The sequence below is a fragment of the Gopherus flavomarginatus genome, unplaced genomic scaffold (genome assembly GCF_025201925.1).
Source record: "Gopherus flavomarginatus isolate rGopFla2 unplaced genomic scaffold, rGopFla2.mat.asm mat_scaffold_34_arrow_ctg1, whole genome shotgun sequence".
Classification (NCBI taxonomy): Eukaryota; Metazoa; Chordata; order Testudines; family Testudinidae; genus Gopherus; species Gopherus flavomarginatus.
The window spans coordinates 5175907-5200505 of NW_026115061.1; the positions used below are offsets into that span (position 1 = coordinate 5175907).

Consider the following 24599-nt stretch of genomic DNA (forward strand, 5'->3'; position numbering starts at 1 on the left):
TTTTTTTTTAATCATTAACTATTACTGATTGCCACAAAACAAATGAGATCAGAACTCAGTTAGTTTTTATGGGAATGCTAGCAATGAAATAACAACAGAACCCAAACCCCACTGCTGGTCAGTTTGGAGATTTGAAGATAAGTTGGTTTGACTTTTCCTGGGCCTTATTTAACATGTTGTAGAATAGTAAATTGACTTGCTTCCTCATGATTTACATGAACATGAATATTGAAGGGCCCCAAGATTAGTATCCCATTCTTCTAGGCACTTTGCAGACACATTGGAAGAGACACTTGCAGTCGTCAAAGGCTTAAAATCTAAACATGCAAGAGAAAGATTGGGCAGGGGGAGGGGAGATGGAGCAACAGAGGCCCAGAGAGGAGAAATGACTTGTCCCAAGGTCAGCAAGCAGGTGAGTGGTTGAGCCAAGAATAGAACCATGTGTTTTACCTGTGAGACACACTGCATCTCTCTAGCTAGTGATCAGGAAAACATTGATAGGCAACATGGTCTAGGGGTAGGACACTGGAGTCAAGACATTTGGGGCCTTGTTTCTGTTCAAAGCTCTACCAGTGTATCCCTGCTATGCAACTAAATAAGATGGTTTACCTTTACCCCTTCCTATATCTACACTCAGATCTGCCTGTGAAAGCTGTGTAATGTTGGCAGCAAGGCCAAGAGTCTCTCCTTGCTCGCCTTCAGAGTGTAAATGCAGCTGCATTGAAGCCATAGGAGCATTGGGTCAGGACAAGGCCACCACAAGAAGCTGGGCTCTTTTTTTTTTTTAACTCAGTCTTTTATGGAAGGTGATGTCATCTGATGATGTAACTGTAAATTCCATAACAAAAGATACACTTTCCCAAGTGTGGGAAATTGCAGGGTTAGGCCCTTCACGTTCAGGAAATGATGAAGTTGCACATTTCACTGCTCTCCTGGGCAATGTAGCATAATGCAGCCTGTTGGGAAAAAAAATCTCCTAATACATTTATTAAAGTTTACCATGACTCAGTTTCCACACAAATATTCCTTTATTGATCCAAAGGTCACTCAGTGTTGATTACATCCCAAATACAAATACAAGCATATGCCCACTTGTACTCTATCTCCTAGCAATAATTCAGGTATAAACATTGGCCAAATGCCCAAAAGAGGATCAGGCTCGGGAGATACTTTCCCATCATGATGTGACTCCACAGGGGTAAGAAAAATCTCTGGCAAAGAAACCGCTACATACCTTGTCTTTTATATCCTATAATAAACAAGTGATGTCATTGCTGGATCTTGACACTTAGCTAAAGCCAGAAGAGGCAGTTATGGCTGAACCCTGCCTTCTGACCCACACAAGACAAGATTAATGATGGGGCCTCTTTCTTCAAGGTTTTCTTCTTATCTTATTTTGCCATATTTCTTCCCAGCGACTGGACTAAGGATTTTTTAAACAACCCATATAGCATTAACCGAATTAACCATATTATCTTTGTTTTGATGACCTCAGCCCGACCCTTAAATAAGATACTGCTGTATTTCAAGGGTCACTACTAGTTTAACACAAACAACCCTTTTCTTTTCTCATGATCTCAGGTCTTTTGGGTCACATGCTTTTTGGGCCTATCACTCATGCTAATATCCGAACTTAGTTTAAAACCACAGTTGACTCAGGCCTAATGTAGGCCTGTATTCCTGCACAGCCTTAACTCTGCCTGCTTGTGGGATGCAGCATTTGCATATAATCTTGGGGTAGCAACTGCTTTGTATCCAGTTGTGGTCTCTGTGAATGCATCTGTTAATGGGAAAGCATTATAACCCACCTCACAGCAGGGTGCAGTTGGGGGTGCTGTACTACAGGAGTTCCTAGAGCAGAAGTGGGCAAACTATGGCCCGCGGGCCACATCCAGCCCACAGTACCGTCCTGCCTGGCCCTTGAGCTCCCAGCCGAGGAGCTGTCCTCCCTCCTCCGCAGTGCTCTGGGTGGTGGGGCTGCATGTTCCTGCAGAGCAGTGCAGCAGCATGTCTGGCTCTGGCTGGTGGCACAGCTGTTAGACATGCTGCTCTGAGCGGCATGGTAAGGGGGCCAGGGCCGGGGCGGGGAGGTTCCAGGGGTTGGGGAACAGATTGGATAGGTGTGGAAGTCCCTGTGGGCCTGTCAGGGGGTGGTTGGATGGGGCAGAGGTTCTGGGGTGGCAGTCAGGGGACGGGGAATGGAGGGGTGGGTTGGAAAGACGTGAGAGTCCTGGATGGCCTGTCAGTGGGTGGGGGTGTGAATAGAGGTCAGGGCAGTCAGGGGACAGGGAGCAGGAGGGGTTGAATGGGGCGGGGGGTCCCAGGAGGGGGCAGTCAGGGGACATGGAGCGGGGGGGGTTGGATGGGTCAGGAGTTCTGAGGCGGGGCAGTCAAGGGATGGGAAGAGGAAGGAGGTGGATAGGGAGCAGAGGCCAGGCTGTTTGGGGAGGCACAGGTTTCCCTACCCAGCCCTCCATACAGTTTTGCAACCCCAATGTGCCCTCGGGCCAAAAAGTTTACCCACTCCTGCTCTAGAGTCTCCTAGACCGGTGGTTGTACCACGGGCATGGAGGCAGTTCTTTGGGCTCTCGTCCTTTGTGGATTGGCTGGAACATGGGCACATTTTGGTAACAAGGAGGATTGCACTTCTAGGAGTGCCATAAATGCAGATGCAATTACCCTCGACACCATGGCTATAAATTATGACACAGACTGATAAACTGAATATGCAATCCGGCCCCTAAGGGCCATTGAGTGCAGAGGTATGATGGTGGGGATCCTTCAGCCTTGAATCAGAGATTCTCGCTTCAGAAGCATTGTGCACTTCTCTGCAGATTTCCTGGGAAAAACCCATACCTTTTATCCCCAGGGAAAACTGCATGCGGGCAGCTCCTATTGGCTGAAATCCAAACCAGGAACATTAGCACTAGCCTAAGAAGACTCTGTCTGCTTGCCTCTGTTTCTTTACAGGGTCTACTGACTAAGTCTCATTGTTTACACACACAGTGCAGACCTGTAAAAGCAGCAAAGAATCCTGTGGCACTTATAGACTAACAGACGTTTTGGAGCATGAGCTTTCGTGGGTGAATACCCACTTCCTCAGATGCAATTCACCCACGAAAGCTCATGCTCCAAAACGTCTGTTAGTCTATAAGTGCCACAGGATTCTTTGCTGCTTTTAAAGATCCAGACTAACACGGCTACCCTCTGATACTTGACACAGTGCAGACCTGCTGTGTTCAAAGACTCAGAAACACCATTAGTTCCTCAACCTTCCGCTGGCCTTGCGAGCAGAGCCTGGGACATTAAACTCACACTTAGGGCAGGTGAAAAATTTTCTATTCTTTTTCTGACAGAAAATTGGGTTTCTGCTTTTCTCCCAAAATTTCAATTGTCAGAAACAAACAAAAAATCAGCAGAAATCTGATTTTTTGTTCATTTTTTTTGCTGAAAAAATTTGATTGGCCCAAATAAAAATATTTGTCAGGTTTTCATTTGTTTTTTAATGTGTAACCCTCTCTTCCCTGGGCACCTAGTGTTCCTGTGGATAATGGAGATCCTGGAGTGATCCCAAAGGTGGTATTGAATAGGTGGGTAGTTTCTCTCCACCCATCTGCAGCATCTCTCTACTCATAGGAAGAACGACAGTTGACGGTGCCTCCTCCTGGATTTGCATTGTATACTGTTAGCGTGCCTTGGTAGATTCCAGGTACAACTCCAGCCTAAACCAGCAATGGGCCTTGCAGATAAAGGCAAATGATACTTAGTGCTCTACAGAAAGCATTAAACGCCCACGTTGGCATGAGGAACAGCTTTACTCACAAGTAATATAACGAGATACAATGACAATGCAGAAGTACTCGCCACAGTTACTGTGATTAGTCAATAGGTGGCATCACAACAGTTCAGCTAATGGTGGCAACATGAATGTAAACTTAACCACTGCTTTCAAAAAAGAGGTTTATGTAAAAACTAAGCTTAAACTAACAGAAGAACATTGACCAGCAAAGAATTCCCCATGGCAGAGGGGTGGGGGCGGGATGAAATCCTCACTGGCATCACCCCACACACTTTCCCTCTGGGAGAGACGGAGGCCAGAGCCCACCAGCCCTGCAGCTCAGCTGACCAAAGAGAGTTAGAGAGACGAAGAAAAGATGAACCATAGCTGAGCTGTGCAATGGGAAGGAACAGCGTGGGAAGCTCACTAGAGAGAGCACTACCCTGCTGCTGACCCCAGTGTGACCTAAGAGGGCACTGTGCCGTAGGAGGTGGTGTGGGTGACAAAACAGGTGGTGTGCTGCTCTCCCAGTGGGTGCTGACCACGATACCCAGCCATGCTGCAAGGACTAGGGTGGGGGATCCATAGGGGGCTCTCCCCTGACAGTCAGTGCTAAGCCCAGTGTCCCAGTGCAGTGCTAGAGCGTGCTGTGCTGCAGGGACTGAGGTGGCGGCTCCATGGGGGACACTCTCCCCTCTGTGCTAATGTTGATACCGATGTCCTAGGATTTGGCATGTGGATGATGAACTGCAGGATGCACCATCTTTTGGCTGAAAAATAACAACACCGATGTCCTTCTGCTTATAATTTCTATGGCTTGGATTTTGAAAGAAGCCTAAGTGAGTTGGACACCTAAATCCAAGCCATGTTTCCCAGTGGGATGAGGATGCCAAGCAGCCAGGAAATCAGAGTGAGCAATACGCATGCCCCCTTGGTCATTCTGGACGTGTAGTGCAGTGGGTGGTATATTGCCAGATAATTATTGTAGGACATGGAAGCAAACACTTGACTGTATCCAAGAAGAGGAGGAAATACTTCTGTGTGGCACAGCCAGCGAAGGAGATAGATTTGTCCTCTGAGAGTTGGCACTGCACAGAAATGTGCCATAGACCCTTTGGGTGAGGTATTCAAAAGCACCTAAGGGTACGTCTACACTGCAATAAAAAATCTGCAGCACTGAGTCTCAATTCACTTGGGCTCGTGGGGCTTGGGCTGCTGCGTTACAAATAGCAGCACAGATGTTCCTGTATGGTGTGGAGCCCAGGCTCCGAGACTCTCCCCGCTTACCAGGTTTCAGAGCCCAGGCTCCAGCCCTAGTGGGAGCATCTGCACTGCACTTTTCTAGCCCCACGAGCCCAAGTCAGCTTACGCAGGACAGACATGGCCATGGGTGAGTTTTTACTGCAGTGCAGATGAACCCTAAGTCATCCAGGAGCAAGCGTCCCATTCATGCTCTGGTACTTGTGACAATCCCACCCTTACATGATGAACAGCAAAGGGCTGTCAGATTCAGGGATTGTCCCATTGCTCAGACTCGGTGCTCTGTGGTCACTGAGAGGCTCAGTATGTCAGGGCAGTCTGGACAGGTAACAGATAGTTAGTAGAAATATACTATGATGGGCTGGATCACAGAAATCCCCTTTGGGACTGCCACCAGGATTATCTATATATTTGGATTCTCTCCTCAGACCCTACACTCCCAGCACTCCCAGCTATCTTTGAGACACCACCGACTTCCTGAGGAAACTACAATGCACTGCTGACCTTCCTGAAAACACCATCCTGGCCACCATGAATATAGAAGCGCTTTACATCAATATTCCACATGAGGATGGACTACAAACTGTCAGGAACAGCATCCCTGATGAGGCCACAGCATGCTGGTGGCTGAGCTTTGTTACTTTGTCCTCACTCACAACCATTTCAGATTTGGGGACAACTTATACCTTCAAGTCAGCAGCACTGCTATAGGTACCCACATGGCCCTACAGTATGACACCATTTTTATGGCTGACTTAGATCAACGTTTCCTCAGCTCTTGCCCCTACAGCCCCTCCTCTACTTGCACTACATTGATGACATCTTCATGGTATGGACCCACAGGAAGGAGGCTTTTGAAGAATTCGACCTGGATTTCAACAATTTCCACCCCACCATCAACCTCAGCCTGGACCAGTCCACACAAGAGATCAACCTCTTGGACACTACAGTGCAAATAAGTGGTGGTCACAATAAACACCACCGTATACCAGAAACCTACTGACCGCTATACTTACCTACATGGCTCCAGCTTTCATCCAGGACACATCACATGATCCATTGTCTACAGCCAGCCCTAAGATACATCCGAATTTGCTGCAATCCCTTTGACAGAGACAAACACCTACAAGATCTTTATCAAGCATTCTTAAAACTACAGTACCCACCTGGGGAAGTGAGAAAACAGATTGACAGAGCTAGACAGGTACCCAGAAATCACCTACTATAGGACAGGCCCGACAAGGAAATTAACAGAATACCATTGGCCATCATGTACAGCCCCCAGTTAAAACCTCTCCAGCACATTATCAATGATCTACAACCAGGGCTGGCTCCAGTGTTTTTGCTGCCCCAAGCGGCAAACAAACAAACAAACAAACAAACAAACAAACAAACAAACAAACAAACAAAAAGACCTTGGGAGACAGGCCATTCCTCGCTTACAGACAACCCCCCAACCTGAAGCAAATACTCACCAGCAACTACACACCACACCACAGAAACACCAACCCAGGAACCAATCCCTGTAGCAAATCTCATTGCCTACTCTGTCCTCGTATCTACTCTAGTAACACCACCAGAGGACCCAACTCAACATGTTCAAGGTGAGAGGTGGCACCTTGCAATGTAGAGAGGTTGCACCTCAATACATCAGGAGTGATGGGTAACTTGTTTGTACCTGTGTATAAGAATGCATCCCTGGGGTGGTGTCTTTGTGCCTAGGGGGCAGTGGAGTGTCCTGCCACTGACTGAGCTGTGTCCATTATCAGGCAGCACATATGTACTAGCAGAACTGTAGACATCTGATCTCAGGAGCTAGAGACTGTGTTTCATTTGACAATAAACCTGGCCGGGTGCCTTCGTACCTTATCAGAATCTGTGGTCATTAGGGGTACTCTCGAAGTCTGCTGTGTCAGCTCTCTGCACAGAGCCAGGGCAGCAAACAGAGGGAACACACGCACACAGCCAACACTGCATAGAGCAGAGCACCACACTGGTGGCATCTGACAACACAAATAACTGTGCAGTGCAATCAGTTATGGGATAAACTACCTCCAGGGAAAAACTTCTCCTAATCTCCAAGTATATACCAAGAGTAATTTCCAAACAAAGTGGGTCATTTAACCATTGAGATTGTTAACAACTATGGTATGATCCTGCGCCATTCAAATCAACAGGAGTTTTGAGTAGGAGCAGAATCAACATCTCTGTGCAGCCCTACCGAACTGGATATCTGAGGCCCTCATTTTCAAAAGTGACTAGTGGTTTTTGGTGCTTTGATTTATGGATTATTTATTTATTGTGTCCAACATGAGACACATTGAAGGGGCTAGAAGTTCAAAAAGGGTGGAGCACCCACCCTCTTCAAATTATGTCCCTTTAAGGTGAAAATGTGGGTCATGAAAGATAAGCATTAGAACTTATTTTCTGCAAGGTCCAGTTGCAAAGTTGGGACTGAACCTGGATAAGCACTGCTCTTCTCTTGTCTTGATTGCTTCAAAAGCTGGTGACATAAGGCACTTCAGGAAACGTTGGTGGACTGTCTTTCCCAAAACTTTCAGCAACTAATTAGTTCCAAGACTTCCCCAATTCACAATGTTTTGTTTGTGTAGATGCCTCAAAGGGACACAGCTTGTCTCTTTGTCACTAAAACCTTTTGTTTCTTGGTAATTAAAACTTCTGGGAATAAAGTTAAGGAAAGTTCATTTAGTTTGACACTGGTTTTGAAGCTGGGAATTAACCTCTGGTAACTTGCTTCTGTGACAGAAGATTAGATGCTGCTGAAATTTCTTTTCTTTTCTTTTCCAGTGTGCCAACATTGAGATGAGTGGGCTTTTAGGCCAAGATTTCCTAAAATGGCTAATAACTTTGGATACTAGAGTGCCCAGCTTGAGACACCTGATTTTTAAGGACAGACATCTAGCACTTTCTTAAAAGCAGCCTCCTTTTAAGGCATCTCAAGGTGGGCTGCCAGAAATTGGGTCATCCAGAATCTCTAGTCAGTTTCGAAAATCTTTGCCCCTAATGTTGTTTTTTTTTGGTGACCTCTTTTCTTGTCCAGCTAAAGAAGACTATTCCATAAATCCAGCTCTCCTGTTCCATGCCCCATATATCAAATGCCTTCCAAGACCAATTCAAAGACAGGGTCTAGCATTGGCAGGAGCTGTAGAAATACAGTAAGATTCTGACAGGTCAGCAATGGACCAGATCTTCAGCTGGTGTAGATCAATCAAGGCCCAATGATTTGCTTTGAGCTCTGCTGGTTAACAGCAGCTGTGGATTGGATCCACTGACTTTAATGTCAAGTTACACGAGCTGAGGATGTGTCCTATTTATTTCAGTGAGGGGACAACTGATTTTCAGTTGTTGGGAATCTGGCCCATTTACTTTGGTGGAGCTATGCCAAGTTATCCCAGTTGAGGCTCTGACTCATTAACCATCTATTGTCCAATATATCCAGCGCACTTTGTGTCTTTGGTGCATTATGAAATCTGTGCGAGAAACATCTGAGTAAATGTACCTATTGATTTATCTGTCTTAAGTTGGGACCTTTTACATCACTTCCTGATTTAGGATGGGACAACATTTAGATGGGGCATCAAAAATGAATACCAAAACTGTAGGAAATAGCATGTGTGATGGTGACTCAGTCACTACTTACCCAAATGCCCTGGTGCAGCACTGTGGGGGGGGGTTGTGTTTCCGGAGCAGTGTGCATGACTCAGTACGTGCTTTCCCCTCACAGTCATGCTGAGCCCAGTGCCCCAGCATGGTGCTGGGGGATGCCTTGTTGCAAGGAATGGTGTGGGGTTCAATAGATGATGCTCTCCCCTTGCTGTCAGTGCTGACCCCAATACCCCAGCGTGGTGCTAGGGGGAATAGTGCTCCAGGGAGCAGAATGGGATGCTCTCACCACCAAAGCCAGTGCTGAGTACAATTCAAGGAAGGGCTGTGTTTTCAGAGTGTTGTTGTCCCAAAGATATTAGCCTATCTGAATTGAATTTAGATGGTGCAGGTATATGGTTCCCTAGGTACTCAGCAGTATGAATTTAAATAACCACCTTCTCTCCCTGTTTGTGATATTCTGTGAATGGAGATGAACACTTCGGATGTAACAAAGGTAGGTATCACTAGGACTCAAGAGGAAAATATAAATAACAAAGGGGCACTTCCTCCCCTCCCACGTATGTATACAGAATCTTGGGAGATAGAAAGATGGGAGACAAACTTGGGATGCACAGACACAGAGACAGATTTTCATGGGAGTCAGGAGCCAAGGTTTCAACCACATTACACCTATGGCATAAGGTAAAACTTTCCAAAATTTGTTTCTTGGCATGCTTTTTTAAAGAGCATTGAAGAGTGAAAGGGAATGAAATGAATAATTCTGTCTCTAACTCCCTCCCTCAGTCCCTCTATCGATCTATCCCCATGCAGACTCATCTATGTATGTGTGTTTCTGTCTGATTATTCATGTGTGTATAGATACTTTTGGATATCTATGTGCCAATCTAGCTGTAAAAACTGATATTGCATAAAATATGTCTGACACTAATAGAAACGTCAAGTATCAGAGGGGTAGCCGTGTTAGTCTGGATCTGTTAAAAGCAGCAAAGAGTCCTGTGGCACCTTATAGACTAACAGGTGTTTTGGAGCATGAGCTTTCGTGGGTGAATACCCCACTTCCTCAGATGCATGCCACGAATGCTCATGCTCCAATATGTTTGTTAGTCTATAAGGTGCCACAGGACTCTTTGCTGCTTTTACTAATAGAAACATATCTTGTCTTTTAGATCTTTCTTTCATTGTGCTAAACTGGGAGGAAGTTATGTGGCCACTATAGGATCCCTTGAGAGGTTGATTGCATTGTTGCTTTTCTGATCCCACCTGGAGAGAGCCTAGCAAAAAGTTTTAGAATGAAGGTTTATATTCAATTGAACTTCATAAATACTAATAATTTTTCTCCAGTTGTGGTTAATAGAATGGAAAAACTTCAATGGAAATTTAAAAATAGAAAATATTTTTTCCAGAAAATCTATATTTTTGAAAATGTCAAGATTTTGTCAACTTTTTAAAGTCTCATAAATTTTTATGAGCTCTGTAACTGGCCAGAAAAACCCTGGAAACAGTTATTTAGTTTGTTTGTATTCTCATTATTATTTTATTTCATTGAAACTTGACATTCTGGCTTTTTCAACTTCCTCTCTTCTGCAGGCGAAAGCTGAAATGAGAACGAACAATCAGAGCAATGTGGTGATGGAGTTTGTGCTTCTGGGCTTCTCTCTGTCACAGACCATGGAGTTCCTGGTTTTCATACTGCTACTGGCCATCTTTGCCTTGATTCTAATGGGGAACATGGCCATCATCATCGTTGTGTATGTGGATCTCCGTCTCCACCCCACCATGTACTTCTTCCTCTGCAACCTCTCCCTCTTGGAGATACTCTTTGTCCTCTCCATCACTCCAAAGATGCTGGAGAACCTGCTTTCCCAGGCCAAAGCTATCTCCTACTGGGGCTGAATCACCCAGTGTTACTTCTCCTTCTTCCTGGGCACTGCGGATTTCATCCTCCTCGCCGTCATGTCCTTCGACCGCTACGTGGCCATCTGTCACCCGCTCCACTACCCTGTCATCATGAGTGGGCATGTTTGTGTCTTCCTTGTCATGGGTTGTTGGTTACTTGGATTTCTCTCCACCCTTTGCCCACTAATTTTGCTGTGCCAGCTTCCTTTCTGTGGCCCCAATGTGATAAACCATTTCTTCTGTGACTATGCCCCACTAGTGAAGCTATCCTGCATCGACACACACTTCCTCCTCATGATCGAGTATGTCCTTTCCTCAGTGGTTCTGCTCACATCCTTGTCTTTTACTGCAGTGTCCTACCTTTACATCATCATCACAGTCTTGCACATCCCCTCAGCAACAGGCAGGCGTAAAGCCTTTTCCACCTGCACCTCCCACATCACGATAGCCTCTATCTTCTACGGCAGTGCCATCTTCATGTATGCTAGGCCCAGTCAAGGCCACTCCCTGGAACTCCAGAAGGTGGTGGCTGTGTTCACAATCATAGTGAGCCCTTGACTGAATCCTTTCACTTACACCTTAAGGAACGAGAAGGTCAAAGAGGCCCTCAAGGAATACTTGACTAGAAAGAGCTCTATTCTGCAACCAGAGCCTTGATACACATACATCTTCATCTCAATAATGAATTGCTGCTTTTATCCATTGAGTGTCATTGTTATTTAGTAGGGTGGAAGCTTGACTCAGGCTTAGGATTCCTGGGTTCTATTCCTGGACCTGTGGTATGACCTTAGCAGAGTCTGTTTCCCCTCCCACCCTGTTTTCATTTAGGTTAGGATTTTCCAAACATCTAAGTAATTTAAAAGCTCAGGTCTCAACTCCTCAATCAATCCATTGCTTTTGACATCCCCACTCTTAGACTATAAGCTCTCCAGGGCAAGAATTGTCTCCTGTCACCATTGGTTTATACAGTGCCTAGCACAATGGGGTCCCAATCTCTGTTTACAGGAACTCATGTAGCATAAATAAAAAGAGTTCCTGGGGATTTCAAAGGAGTCTAAGGGAGTTAGACACCCACCTTCTATTAAATTACACTGAGATTTGATGGTGAGGGGCCATTGTTTTCAATGGGTGCTAGGAATTTAGATGCTTTGAAAATCCCAGTGCCTAAATACCTTTGAAAATATGGTCCTTGGTGCCTAACTCTCAATGATTTCAGTGGAAGATAGGCAACTAGGCACTTTTCAAAATCCCACTAAGTGTCCATCTGCATGTTTAGGTGAATAAATAGCATTAAAAATCTGGCTCAACTCTTTTAGGCTCCATTGCAAATCCCAAATACTCAGTGTCTCAGGCCACGTCTACACTACAGCATAAAATCGAAATTATTAAAACCGGTTTATAAAACTGGTTTTATAAAATCGATTTTACGGGTCCACACTAGGGCACATTAATTCGGTGGTGTGCATCCATAGTCCTCGGCTACCATCGATTTCCGGAGCGGTGCACTTTGGGTAGCTCAGTAAAAGAATGAGACCAATAACTTTGATTTCCGTCCACACTAACCCTAAATCGATATAGTAATATCGATTTTAGGGTTACTCCTCTTGTTGGGGAGGAGTACAGAAATCGATTTTAAGAACCCTTAAAATCGATTTAAAGTGCCTTGTAGTGTGGACGGTTACAGGGTTAAATTGATTTAACACTGTTTAAATCGATTTAATGCTGTAGTGTGGACCAGGCCTCAGTATTAATAGTCAGAATGAGCTCTTCAGCAGAGATTCATAGATTCTAAATGTACCATTGTAATACTCTTCTCTGACCACTTGTATAACACAGGTCATAGCACTTCCCCATAATAATTCCTAAACCAGATCTTTAGAAAAACGTTCAATCTTGATCAAAAATGGTCAGGGATGGAGAATCCACCACGACACTTGATAAATTGTTCCAATGGTTAATCACTCTCCCCGTTAAGAATTTATATCTTATTTCCAGTCTTAGTGTGTCTAGCTTCAACTTCCAGCCATTTGATCTTGTTATACCTTCCTCCTGTGGCCTGAAGAGCCCATGATGAAATATTTGTTTCCCATGTAGCTACTTATAGACTGTGATCAAGTAACCCCTTAACATTCTTTTTGTTAAACTAAATAGATTGAACTCCTTGAGTCTATCACTATAAGACTTTTTTTTCCCTCTAGTCATTTTTAATCATTCTTGTGACTCTTCTCTGAATCCTCTCCAACTTAGCAGCATCCGTCTTGAATTCTGGGCACCAGAACTGGACACAGTATTCCAACTGCAGTCACATCAGCACCAAATACAGAGGTAAAATAGCCTCTCTTCTCCTACTCAAGATTCTCCTGTCTATGCATCCCAGGATCACATTAGCTCTTTTGGCCACAACGTCCCACTAGGAATTCATGTTCAACTGATTATCCACCATTATCCATTATTCACGTGAGTTAGAGTATCCCAGATCCACCTGATATGATTCTAATACCTTCCTCTGACGCATGTGACACTGGCCACTGTCAGAGAGAGGATACTGAGCTGGATGGACCCTCGATTTAAGTCTTTGTAACAATTCCTATGTTGGTATGAGCCTGCAGTATGCATTGAAGCAACAGTTGAATCTTTTGAAAATCACAAAACTTCCCAAGATTTTGGAACAAACCCCTCAAACGTCTATGTCTTGTCGAGGGGCATCAGTCATTGTGGCTTTGACGTCTCTGAATTTAATTTTTTTTTAACCTCTCTTTCAGCAAAAGACTTTACTATTTTGATCTTTTCATCCTGATTCAGGGCAAAATCCAACAGTTGAAATATCAGAATTTCCTATGGGATGGAAAATCCATTCTCCGGCCAGCTCTAGTAAAGATATATTGGCTTGTACAATGCCCCATGTGGAAATGAGGATGCATTTTCAAAGGAACGTAAGGAAGTGTGTTACATAGATCCCAATGATATTCAAAGGGAGTTGGTGGTGGATTTTCAAAAAAGCCTAGCAAGTTTTAGCCATTGCTTTAACACATTCTTCAGCCTCATACCAATATTCGAATTGTGCCCACAATTCAAGAAGAATGTTGCTAAATTGGAGAAGGTTCAGAGAAGAGCCATGAGAATGATTAAAGGATTAGAAAAACATTCCTTATAGCAGAGATGGGCAACTTACGGCCCAGGGACCACATCCGGCCTCTGGAACCATCCTGCCTGGCCCTTGAGCTCCCAGCCAGGGAGGCTAGACCCTGCCCCACTCCCACGCTGTTCCCCCTCCCCTGCAGCCACGCTGCCACTCGGGCAGCATTCTGGGCAGTGGGATTGCACACGCCTGCCAAGCAGCATGGCAGCGTGTCTGGCTCTGACTGGGTGGCGCAGCTGCCAGACATGCTGCTCTGAGCAGCATGGTAAGGGGGCTGGGTCCGGGGGGTTGGATAAGTGCGGGGAGCTCCAGGGGGCAGTCAGGGGACAGGGAGAAGGGTGCAGTTGGATGAGGTGGAGGTTCTGGGGGGCGGTCAGGGGATGGTGGGGTTGGATGAGTGTGGGAGTCACAGGGGGCCTTTCAGGGGATGGGAGTGGGGATAGGGACAGAGCAGTCAGGGGACTGGAAGTGAGGGGGTTGGATAGGGGGTGGGGTTCTGGGGTGGTTAGGGACGAGGGATCCCAGGAGGGGGCAGTTAAGGGACAAGGAGCGGGGGTGGTTGGATAGATGAGGGTTCTGAGGGGGCCAGTCAGGGGGTGGGACGTGGGAGGGGTCACATAGGGTGCAGAGGGCATGCTGTTTGGGGAGGCACAGCCTTCTCTACCTGGCCCTCCATACAGTTCTGCAACTCCAATGTGGCCCTCGGGCCAAAAATTTTTCCCACCTCTGCCTGATAGTGCTAGACTCAAAGAGCTCTATCTATTTAACTGAACCAAGAGAGGGTTAAGGGGTGACTTAATTACAATCTATAAGTACCTACATGGTACATGTAGCAGAGAAAAGTCTTTAATGGTTCAATGGCTAGAAGTTGAAGCTAGACAAATTCAGACTGAAAATAAGGCTTAAATTTTTAACATAAAAAGTAATTAACCATTAGAACAATTTACTAAGGATCATAGTGGATTGTCCATGACAGGCAATTTCTAAATCAAGACTGGGTGTTTTTCCAAAATATCAGCTCTAGGAATTATGTGGGGGAAGTTCTATGGCCTGTGTTATACAAGAGGTCAGACTAGGTGATCACAATGGTCCCTTCTTGCCTTGGAATCTGTGAAAAAGAACCCAAGACATTTTTGAAACTATGAATGAATCTCATAAGTCACATTTTTAAAATGTTTGGACACCTAGTGCAATTTTTGAAAAGCAGCTAGGTACCTAAAGCCCATTGAAATCAATGGGAGTTGGACACTTAGTTGCCTTTGAAAATCCAGCTAGGACACTAAATAGCTTTTAGTGTATCCCAGTTCTTGAAATCAACTCTCGTGAATGACTTCAGCAGAGCTACATCAAGGATTAATTTGGACCTTTTAAACAATCCTTTATTCAAATTAAAATTAAAAGAAAAAAGTTTCAGGTGAGAGAAAGTTAAAGAAAGGTCAAATATAAAAGACCCACAAGGATCATCAAAAGTGTATTTTGTTGGAAACTTTAGTTTAGTCAGTGCCCCTTAATGGTGACCTAGAGCTCTGACCTATCCCAGCTCTGCCAATGTCCCCACATACCAACCCAGAGTCCACTACAGTCCCAGTTCTGGGCTTTCCTCACACATTTGCCAATGCCCTTCAGTCCCAGCCCATAATAGAATTAATTACATTCACTAATCATTTTTAATCAGTTTGTGATCCTGAAATAGAAAATGTAGAAATGTAAAAGGAAGTGTCTCCATAAACACAATCCGATAATAATAACAAGAACATTCCATTTTGTTCTGCTCTTTGATGATGTTTCTACATTTAGTCTTCTGAGAATCTGTCCGTGACATATTCATCTTTAGAGATCTTGGGTGTTTTTACATGCAAGCACTGACTTGATCACACAAGCTCAATATTCATTAGTTCCTGGCAATGGAAGCAGAGTTTTTGTGTAAGAGAAACATTAATGCTGAGTAGATGTCTCCCTCTGTTTCTGTCCTGTCTCTATCTCTCTCTTTTCTATCTATCTATCTATCTATCTATCTATCTATCTATCTATCTATCTATTATAAGAAAACCATCAAAAATATCCAACACTACCCTGCTAATATTGCAAAGTATGTGGAGTGCTATTCTCATGTCTGTAGGAACATAGGAATTGGCAGCCTGGAAGAGGCCATAGTTCCGCATAGCCCAGTTTCCTGTCTCTAGCAGTGGACAGCATCAGCTGCTTCAGAAGAAAGTGCAAGAAACCCTGAACTAACCTTCCATAGTGTATGTATCTCCCTTACTTCCATCAGGTAGGGGTTATTTCCTACCCTGATAGATAGATAGATAGATAGATAGATAGTGATCATGGTGTAATGAGCATCCCTTTACCTGCTCTCCCCCTCCAAACTCTTCATTTCTTCTTGGTCTTAAGGATTCCTGTTTTGTGTTCAGTTGCCGCAGCCCTTTGGTAACAGACCACACTGGCACAAGACATCTCTGTCCATGCCTTTGACTGACACCTGGAGAGGGATTGAATATGCAGAAACTCCCTACACTTCAGCATCTCTTCTAGGAGGTTGATGATTTTTCATCTCATTGGTGCTGCCTGCACGAATATAACTGTATAATAGTCACCTTCTTAAAAGTGAATCTTGGACAACTGTTAAAACCAATACCTTCTCTGACTAGGTCCTGTCCTTCCTAACAACCGCCCATCGTTTCCCAGAGTAGAATTCTCCCCTGGACATCTTTTTCTCAAGTCTTTGGTTTCAGGTCAGCCTCCGAGTGTTCTAGTTCATTCATTCGAATATTAAGGTGAGTCTACATCAACATTTCCACAAAGGGATGTTACCTGCAGGAAATGCAACAGTCTTGGCTCTCTAGGCATTGTGGTAACTGAATTCTGATTTGCATGTTCACTCTCCTTCGGTTTAGGTTTTAAGATTGTGCCTTCAGTCTAACATGATGCAGTTTAAGCAGTAGCCTTCCAGATAGATTTCAGATTACCCCCTAAGCATAACTCTGTCTTTCTCATCCTCTCACTTTTATCTACAGTTGACAGCAGTGCCCCTGACAGCAGAATCTGGCCAGGTAGACCCCTGATTCTCCTTGGTAAACTGAGATTAGTAACATTTATAAAAAGTTATCCAGAGTTTGCCCATCTCTGGGTGACAGAGGTGTACAAATACCTTGAAAGCAATTGTTCCTAATTCTCCTCTCCATCACCCTGGTGTAAATTAGGGGTAACTGCACTGGAGTCCACTGAGCTGATTCTACTTTCTCTCACCCCAGTGTAAATCAGGAGTAACTCCATTGGAGTCAGTGGAGATGTTTTCTCCAAACTCATTCCCATATTATACCAATCCTCACAAGCTAAGGGTCTAACTCAAGGAAATTAAGGTGGTTTTTAAAAAGGAGAGTTGTTTTACTGATCTCATCCTGGCCCTTTCTCTTTTCTCTCCCTCCACAGACATCACACGATGTCCTGAGAAAGAAAATGTCCAACCGAACCACCTTGACCGAGTTTATTCTCCTGGGATTCTCTGAAGTTCGGGAACTGCAGATATTGCACTTCGCGGTGTTTCTTGTGATTTACCCAGCAGCTCTAATGGGGAATCTTCTTATCTTCATGGCCATAACCTTCGACCACCACCTTCACACCCCCATGTACTTCTTCCTGATGAATCTGTCCATCCTAGACCTTGGCTCCATCTCTGTCATTGTCCCCAAATCCATGGCCAACTCCCTCATGAGCACCAAGTCCATTTCCTATGCTGGATGCATTGCTCAAGTCTTTTTCGTCATCTTCTTCTTGGGAGTGGATTTTTCCCTTCTTACCATCATGGCGTATGACCGATATGTCTCCATCTGCCAACCACTGCTCTATGAGACAATGATGAACAGCAGAGCGTGTGTCCAAATGGCAGCTGGTGCTTGGATCGGTGAAATTCTCAACTCTGTACTTCACACTGGGAACACGTTTGCATTGACCTTCTGTGGAGGCAACATGGTGGATCAGTTCTTCTGTGAAATTCCCCAGCTACTGAAGCTCACCTGCTCTGACTCATATCTGACTGAAGTTAGGATTATTTCTTTTAGTACATTGTTATACTTAGGCTGCTTTATTTTTATCACTGTGTTGTATGTTCAGATCTTCAAATCAGTGTTGAGAATCCCCTCTCAGCAGGGCCGGAATAAAGTCTTCTCCACCTGCCTTCCTCACCTCACTGTTGTCTCTTTGTTTGTTTGCACTGGGGCCTTTGCCTACCTGAAACCCACCTCCAGCTCCACATCTGCTCTCAATCTTGTGGTGGCTGTTCTTTATTCTGTATTGCCACCAATCATGAATCCAATTATCTACAGCATGAGGAACAAGGAGATGAAAGCTGCCCTGAGGAGACTGACTGGGTGTAGGTAATTCACCAAGAATTCATTTCTGTCTTTCTCTAATAAAAGTTTGCTTACTTAGTATCTGCTCATTAATGTTAGTGATTTCCATGACCACACAGCTTGCATACAACCAGGTCTGATTCTGATCTCAGTTGCACCAATGCAAATCCAGAATAACTCCCCTGATGTCACTGCTGCTGGGGTGATTTACAGCAGCAGAAAATCTGGTCCAGATGTGGAATTAAATGGGTGTAAATTGTGTATGCAAAAGAAATCAGACTTTCATTCTGTGTGAAAACAATACCCGTTACACTGCTTGGCCACTAGCACCCGTTTCATTGCCAGATAAAACAATGATGAGAGTTGTCTTGTTTGTGTGTATAAATCAGGAGTGGCTTCATTGGAACCAGAGGAGTCAGACTGGTGTAAGACTGGGGTCGGAGAGAGAAGACATTTGGGGTAGATCCTCAGCACATCAGTGTAGTTCCATTGACTTTGGTGGCCCTAAACCAATTTGCAGCATCTGTGGATCTGAGCTACTGCTTCCAATGTAGCTGCATATCCATTGGCACTGGCTGTCAACTGGGCCCACTGTCTTATAAACCACCATTCGTGGCCTAACCATTAAATGGGGACAAGGAGCCAGACTGTGTCAGTGGGGCTTACATGTACATTGGCACATGAGTGATGGAGAGACTGTCTAGAAATTACAAGGAGGTTTCTAACCACCAGTGGGGCAAGGGTCTGGAACAGCCTCCAAATATAAGTTGCGTGGTGCGGGGGGCAAGTGACTGAATTCATTTTAAGAAACAGCTGGACACATGTCTGAGTGGGATTGTATGATGGAGCTGCTTGTGATGGTGGAGGGCAGGGCTCAGCAACCCTGGGTCTCACTTGCATCTTATGTCTTATGTTTCTAAAAGTTCATGCTTCAGGGTTTCGTATGGCCATTGGCATGGGTCAGGAAGGGATTCCCCCCCACAGTGTATTCTGGAAGGTTTTTTTTTCTTTCAGTCTCTGTTTCATCAGGGCAGCCCTAGCTGGAGATGAAACATTGGGTGGGATGTTCTAGGGCTCTGAAGTGGCACTGGACCATTATCTCTCTCTTGGGTGTTTGGCTGGCTGGTTCTTGCCCACATGCTCAAGGTCTAACTGATCATCATGTGGTGGTCAGGAAGGAATTTTCCCCCAAGTTAGATTGGCAGGGACCTTGGGCGGGGTTCGCTTTCCTCTCCAACATGTGGTGCAGATAACTTGCCATGATTTTCTGTGTGTATCTCAATCATTTCCCTGCCATTGTGGGGGCCTCAGGCACTGGTGCCCCTCAGTCTCTCCTATTCTCTGCCGGTGGCACAGAACTGTCTAGTTTCCTGAGGGCTGCAGCACTTTGGTCTAATTTCAGTTGTTGGGTTTGGTGTGCTGGTACCGGATGGTGTTGGAGTACAGCAGATCAGACTGGATGATCTGGTCGTCCCTTCTGGCCTTGAACTCTATGACTCTGTGACTTTATGGATGTGCAGGGACAGGGGAGAAGAGAAGGGACCGCACAGAGAATATACACGAGTAGAGTCCATAGCTTTGCATTAGTACAACTGTCTGTGAGGCACTGTCCTCCTTGCCGAGGGAGGTGACTCCAGCTCAGATGGAGCCCTTGACCAATGTAGCTGTGCAGTGTCGCTGTATAAACCCCACCCATGGGCAGTGTGTGTTATGAGGCCCCTCTGTGCCCCACCTAGAGGATAGGGGGCTGTTCCCATGGCTGTCAGGCAGCCTGGCTGTTCAGCTGAAGCTGTAGAAGCTCGTATTTTGGGCCCTAGATTCTCTGGTTGAATCCCCCGGGTGCCAGCCTAGATTAGATGGTGACCCTCACATACGTGGAAGTGGCCTGAGAACTTCAGGGGACCTTATTCCTGCACTAATCAGAGGCCGATGTTGCCTACCAAGCTTCTGCAGAACAGCAGCAGGAGTGAAGGGAGGGACTCCCTAGTGAGAAAAGGACAGATTTATTTCCGGATCATCTCAGACATGCCCATTCCTAGTCCCTCTGCACTCTGGAGACGGAAGATGCATGGCATGGGCAGGGGTGTGTTGCTCTCAGCTCAGGTTGGTAGAGCTGGTCAAAGTAACTTTGCATTGGGAAATGGTTTCCTCCACCTGTTTGTGACAGATGCTGCTATGTTTTTAGCTGAGTTAAACAATCTGCCAATGGCTTGGAAAAATGTTGCCCAACTTTGCCCTCAACTAGGTTGGCCACTGATGCACTCCCAGAGTATCGGACATTCTGGAACTTCTGGGAAAGCTGTGGCCCCATCCACCAGTGTGACCGTGCATGCCTCCGTAGTCCGTGATACTGGACAAAACCACGTCTGGTTTTCTCTCAGTACCAGACAGGGGACAGGCCACACAAAAAGGGATTATCCAGTTTAAAACCAAATAAATGGCCATCTACCTCAACCCACCATGTTCACCCGTGCGGAACAGCTTCTGCACAGCTTCCTAGATACTTCCTCTACAAGAAATATGTTCCAACAAACTGAATCTCCCGCATTTTGTCCCTTTCTTTATTGCTGAGTTGATTTAATTGATCAAAGTGCTTACAAACAGAATACAATTAAAAATTCTCTCAGGCACCCATAGTCAGAAAGAACCGTGGGGATTTTATCCCAGTGGTCACTGAACAGTACAGAAAGGATTGATGTCTGAGATTCACTAGCAGAGAAGCTTCTCGGTCAAGATAAGTCAGTTTCAGAAATGATGGAACTGCTCAGAAGTGGGAAGGTCTGACTGCTCAGAGTAAGGTATTTGTGGGACAGTCTGAGGCATTTTCCTTCTTTACTGTTATGACCCCAAGTTCATTTTATGGAGCCATCAACACCTAAATTATCTCCAGAATTGAAGGAAAAATAGACAACCTCTTTCACTCTCTCTCTCTCTCTTTCTCTCATCTAATCACTCAATCTAATTTACTCTTATGTATCTAATCTACAGAATTGTTCTTAATTTTGTTCTCTCTGTCTTTTCAAAGGTATTATACATAATGTCTTTCTATGAAGGTAGCTAATAGTAATGACTGATTCATCTATCTGCCTATCGACTCTATCTATTTGCAATGTCATTTTCAATGACACCTAAAATATATTCATCTACAGGATTCTCTCTCATTTCACCCAGATTTGAGAGTCCCACAGACACACTGGAGAATCTTATCTGTCAAGAAGAACAGAAATTGGTCCAGCTGTGCTCCAGTAACGTGAGAGGTAAATCTAACCACATTAGCTGGCAGTGAAGTGTAAGATTAGATGAGACCAGCCATTTGTCTGGGGTGTTTGTTGCTGGTTTGTCTAGAGTTTATTCTCTCAACACTCTGGTATCTCATTCTCATTAATGGGATGGCACTGTGTGAGGTAGGGAAGTGGGAACACATGTGGGGGTGCTCTTTAATAATCATTCATAGGGCTGCATGTCTGTCACAATGGGAAAGAAGTCACAGACACTGTGATTTTCCCATTTGTTCATGACTTTTTGTCTGTGTCCATGACTCACTCTGCAGTGGTGGCTCCTGCAGTGCCGGTCCTGCTGGGCTGTACCCAGCTCCCCCCTCAGGCATTGTGACCAAGTGCAGGGGGTCGCAGTGCCGCTCAGCTGTGGCCCAACTCCCCCTCTGGAGTGAACACAGCAACTACCAATGTACGTTCCTGCGGTGAGTGTGGGACAGGGTGTAAGAATCGCCAATTAGAGATGAGTAAGATCCAAGGGATAGAACACAAGAGCTGTGTGAACACAGAGAGATGAGAAAGGGGACAGGGTGAAGCTGATTGCTTAACTGTTATTCTATCTAATCTATCTTTCTGTCTATTAGGAGATCCCATGCAAATCCCTGAGAGGGATCTAAATACCTATGCGGTCTCAACAGGACCGAGCTATGGAAGAAAACCTAACAGCAGTGACAGAGTTTATCTTTCTGGGCTTCTCAGACCTCCAGCATCTGCAGCCCCTTCTTTTTGTCCTCATCTTACTCATCTACCTCTTCACTCTGATAGAAAATGGCCTCGTCATTGCTGTCACAGTTGCTGACCTGGCCCTCCACACCGCCATGTATTTCTTCCTCAGGAACTTGTCAGTCTTGGAGATCTGCTACACTTCAGGGGTCGTCCCTAAGACCTTGACCAACCTCCTGTCAGAGAAGCAGGCTCTCTCTTTCCTGGGCTGTGCAGTCCAGATGTACTTCTACCTTTTCTTTGGCAGCACAGAGTGTGGCCTGCTGACTGTTATGTCCTATGACTGGTACATTGCCATATGCAACCCCATGTGTTACTCACTCATCATGAGCAGAAAGGTCACCCTAAGCTTGGCAGCTATGATGTGGATCGTGGGTAAGTTGGTGGCATGTGAGCAAACGGCAGCCATATTCATGTTACCCTTCCATGGGCCGAATAAAATAACCCACTTCTTCTGCGATATCCTCCCAGTGCTTAGGCTGGTGAGCATGGACACATCGCTCATCAATGCCATTATTTCCTTTCTCACTATGCTGTTCACAATAGTCCTCTTAATCTTAATCATCACCTCCTATGCAAGCATCATCTGCACCATTCTGAAGATGCACTCAGGAGAGGGGAGACACAAAGCTTTTTCTGCTTGCTCCTCACACCTAAATACAGTCATCTTATTCTACTGCAGCGCCATTATCACCTGCATGAGGCCCAGTCCCAATGTCTCTGCGGACACCGATCGAGCCCTCACCCTGTTGAACACGGTCATTATTCCAACATTCAACCCAATCCTATACAGTCTGAGGAACAAAGAAGTCAAGGAGGCTCTAAGGAAATACTTGACCAAGAATAACATTTCTTTGTTCTCATAAATACAGTTGTTTTGTTCTGATCATTGAGCCCCACTGAACTGTCTCAGCTTGGGAGGTGTCACAAAGTCGGAAAATGTCTGTATTATTGCTTAATAATAGGATGTGTACTTTGGTTTCCCTTTTTAGTTCTATACTGGCCTCTGACTCAGGGGGAGGGGTAGCTCAGTGGTCTGAGCATGAGCTTGTTAAACCCCCGGTTGTGAGTTCAATCCTTGAGGGGGGGTGTTCAGGGATCTGGGGCAAAAATCTGTCTGGGGATTGGTCCTGTTTTGAGCAGGAGGGTGGACTCGATGACCTTCTGAGGTCTCTTCTGACTGTGTAATGGTAAAGCAAAGGAGGTTGTAAAGTGTGCTGTTAACCAACCCATGAAGGGAAATTCAGCCTCTGAGGTACCCACTTCAGAGGGTTAAGACAACAATGGGCTGGGTCATCAACTGGGGGAAGAACCAACCTGGCTGGCACCATCCATGTTAGGAGGTTTTATTCTTCCTAAGGCTAGGGCTGAGATCAAAAGACCCTGAAGGGTTAAAAAGGAAGTGGTTGGCTCTGCTGGAACCTGACAAAAAAACCCAGAGCTAACAGGGTGAAGAAAGACAGACAGACAGGGTGAGAGGCAGGAACTGCAGTGGTCAAGCTATAACTTGGTGCCCACAGAGAACAGGAGACACCAAGGGTGGGTCATGTCTACCAAGGGGCTGGAGGGGAATATCAAACATAAGGAAGACAATGGGTCCTGTAGGTCTTTTTGTTATTTTAAAAATCTGCTTCTCTAAGCACTGTGCACGTTTTGGACAAATACTCCTGTTTCTGTCACTGCAAATTATTCCTGACCACAGGGTCCCAACGGGGAACTTTGGCAGAGTCCAAGAACATGCGGACCTGAGAGGTAATGGGGTTCTCACCCATGAAGGGGGAAACTGGCAACCCCTTTGATGTGTGGCTGGATTTCTGGATCCCACTCCAGAGAGAAGCAGAGGCATGAACTGGTCACATGGAAGGGGTTCACTTCTGGGGATGGAGAAGGGTCTCAGAAAGGGGCAGTTTATTCAGGAGGCATCCAGAAGGGCAGGTCACATTTAAAGTCTGGTCTGTATTTTATTACATCCACGTTTTAGGAAAGATGTGGACAAATTGGAGAGAGCCTGGAGCAGGGCCACCCAGAGGTTTCAGGGGGCCTGGGGCAAAGCAATTTCAGGGACCCCTTCCATAAAAAAAGTTGCAATACTATAGAATACTATATTTTTGTGGGGGCCCTTGTGGGGCCCAGGGCCTGGGGCAAATTGCCCCACTTGCCCCCCAAGCAGCCATGGTCTGGAGGAGAGCAACAAAAATGATCAAAGGGTTCAAAAACCTGACAGGAAGAAAGGTTAAAAAAACTGGGCCTGTTTAGTCTTAAAAAAAGAAGGCTGAGGTGGGAACTGACAACAGTCTTCAAATATGTTAAGGGCTGATATAAAGAGGATGGTGATAAATTGTTCTCCATGTCCATTGAAGATAAAACAAGAAGCAGTGGGCTTAATCCGTAGCAGGAGAGATGTAGGTTATAGATTAGGACAATTTTTCTAACTAGAACGGCAGTTAAATTCTGGACCAGGCTTCCAAGGGAGGTTGTGGAATCCCCATCATTGGAGGTTTTTAAGAACAGGTTGGACAACACCTAGCAGGGCTGCTCCAGGTTTACTT

At 45.3% G+C, this 24599-nt stretch overlaps 2 protein-coding genes and 1 pseudogene across 2 annotated transcripts; all 3 read left to right on the top strand.

Moving 5' to 3' along the window:
- Positions 1-10129: 10129 nt before the first annotated feature.
- On the top strand, positions 10130-11293 carry LOC127042189 (olfactory receptor 6M1-like; annotated as a pseudogene).
- Positions 11294-17159: 5866 nt separating this feature from the next.
- LOC127042206 (olfactory receptor 14A16-like) lies at positions 17160-18080 on the top strand. The gene has a single exon (XM_050935826.1). The coding sequence runs from the start codon at positions 17160-17162 to the stop codon at positions 18078-18080; it is 921 nt and encodes a 306-aa protein (XP_050791783.1).
- A 3870-nt stretch (positions 18081-21950) lies between these two features.
- Positions 21951-23000, top strand: LOC127042194 (olfactory receptor 10A7-like). The gene has a single exon (XM_050935818.1). The coding sequence runs from the start codon at positions 21951-21953 to the stop codon at positions 22914-22916; it is 966 nt and encodes a 321-aa protein (XP_050791775.1). The 3' UTR covers positions 22917-23000.
- Positions 23001-24599: the final 1599 nt, after the last annotated feature.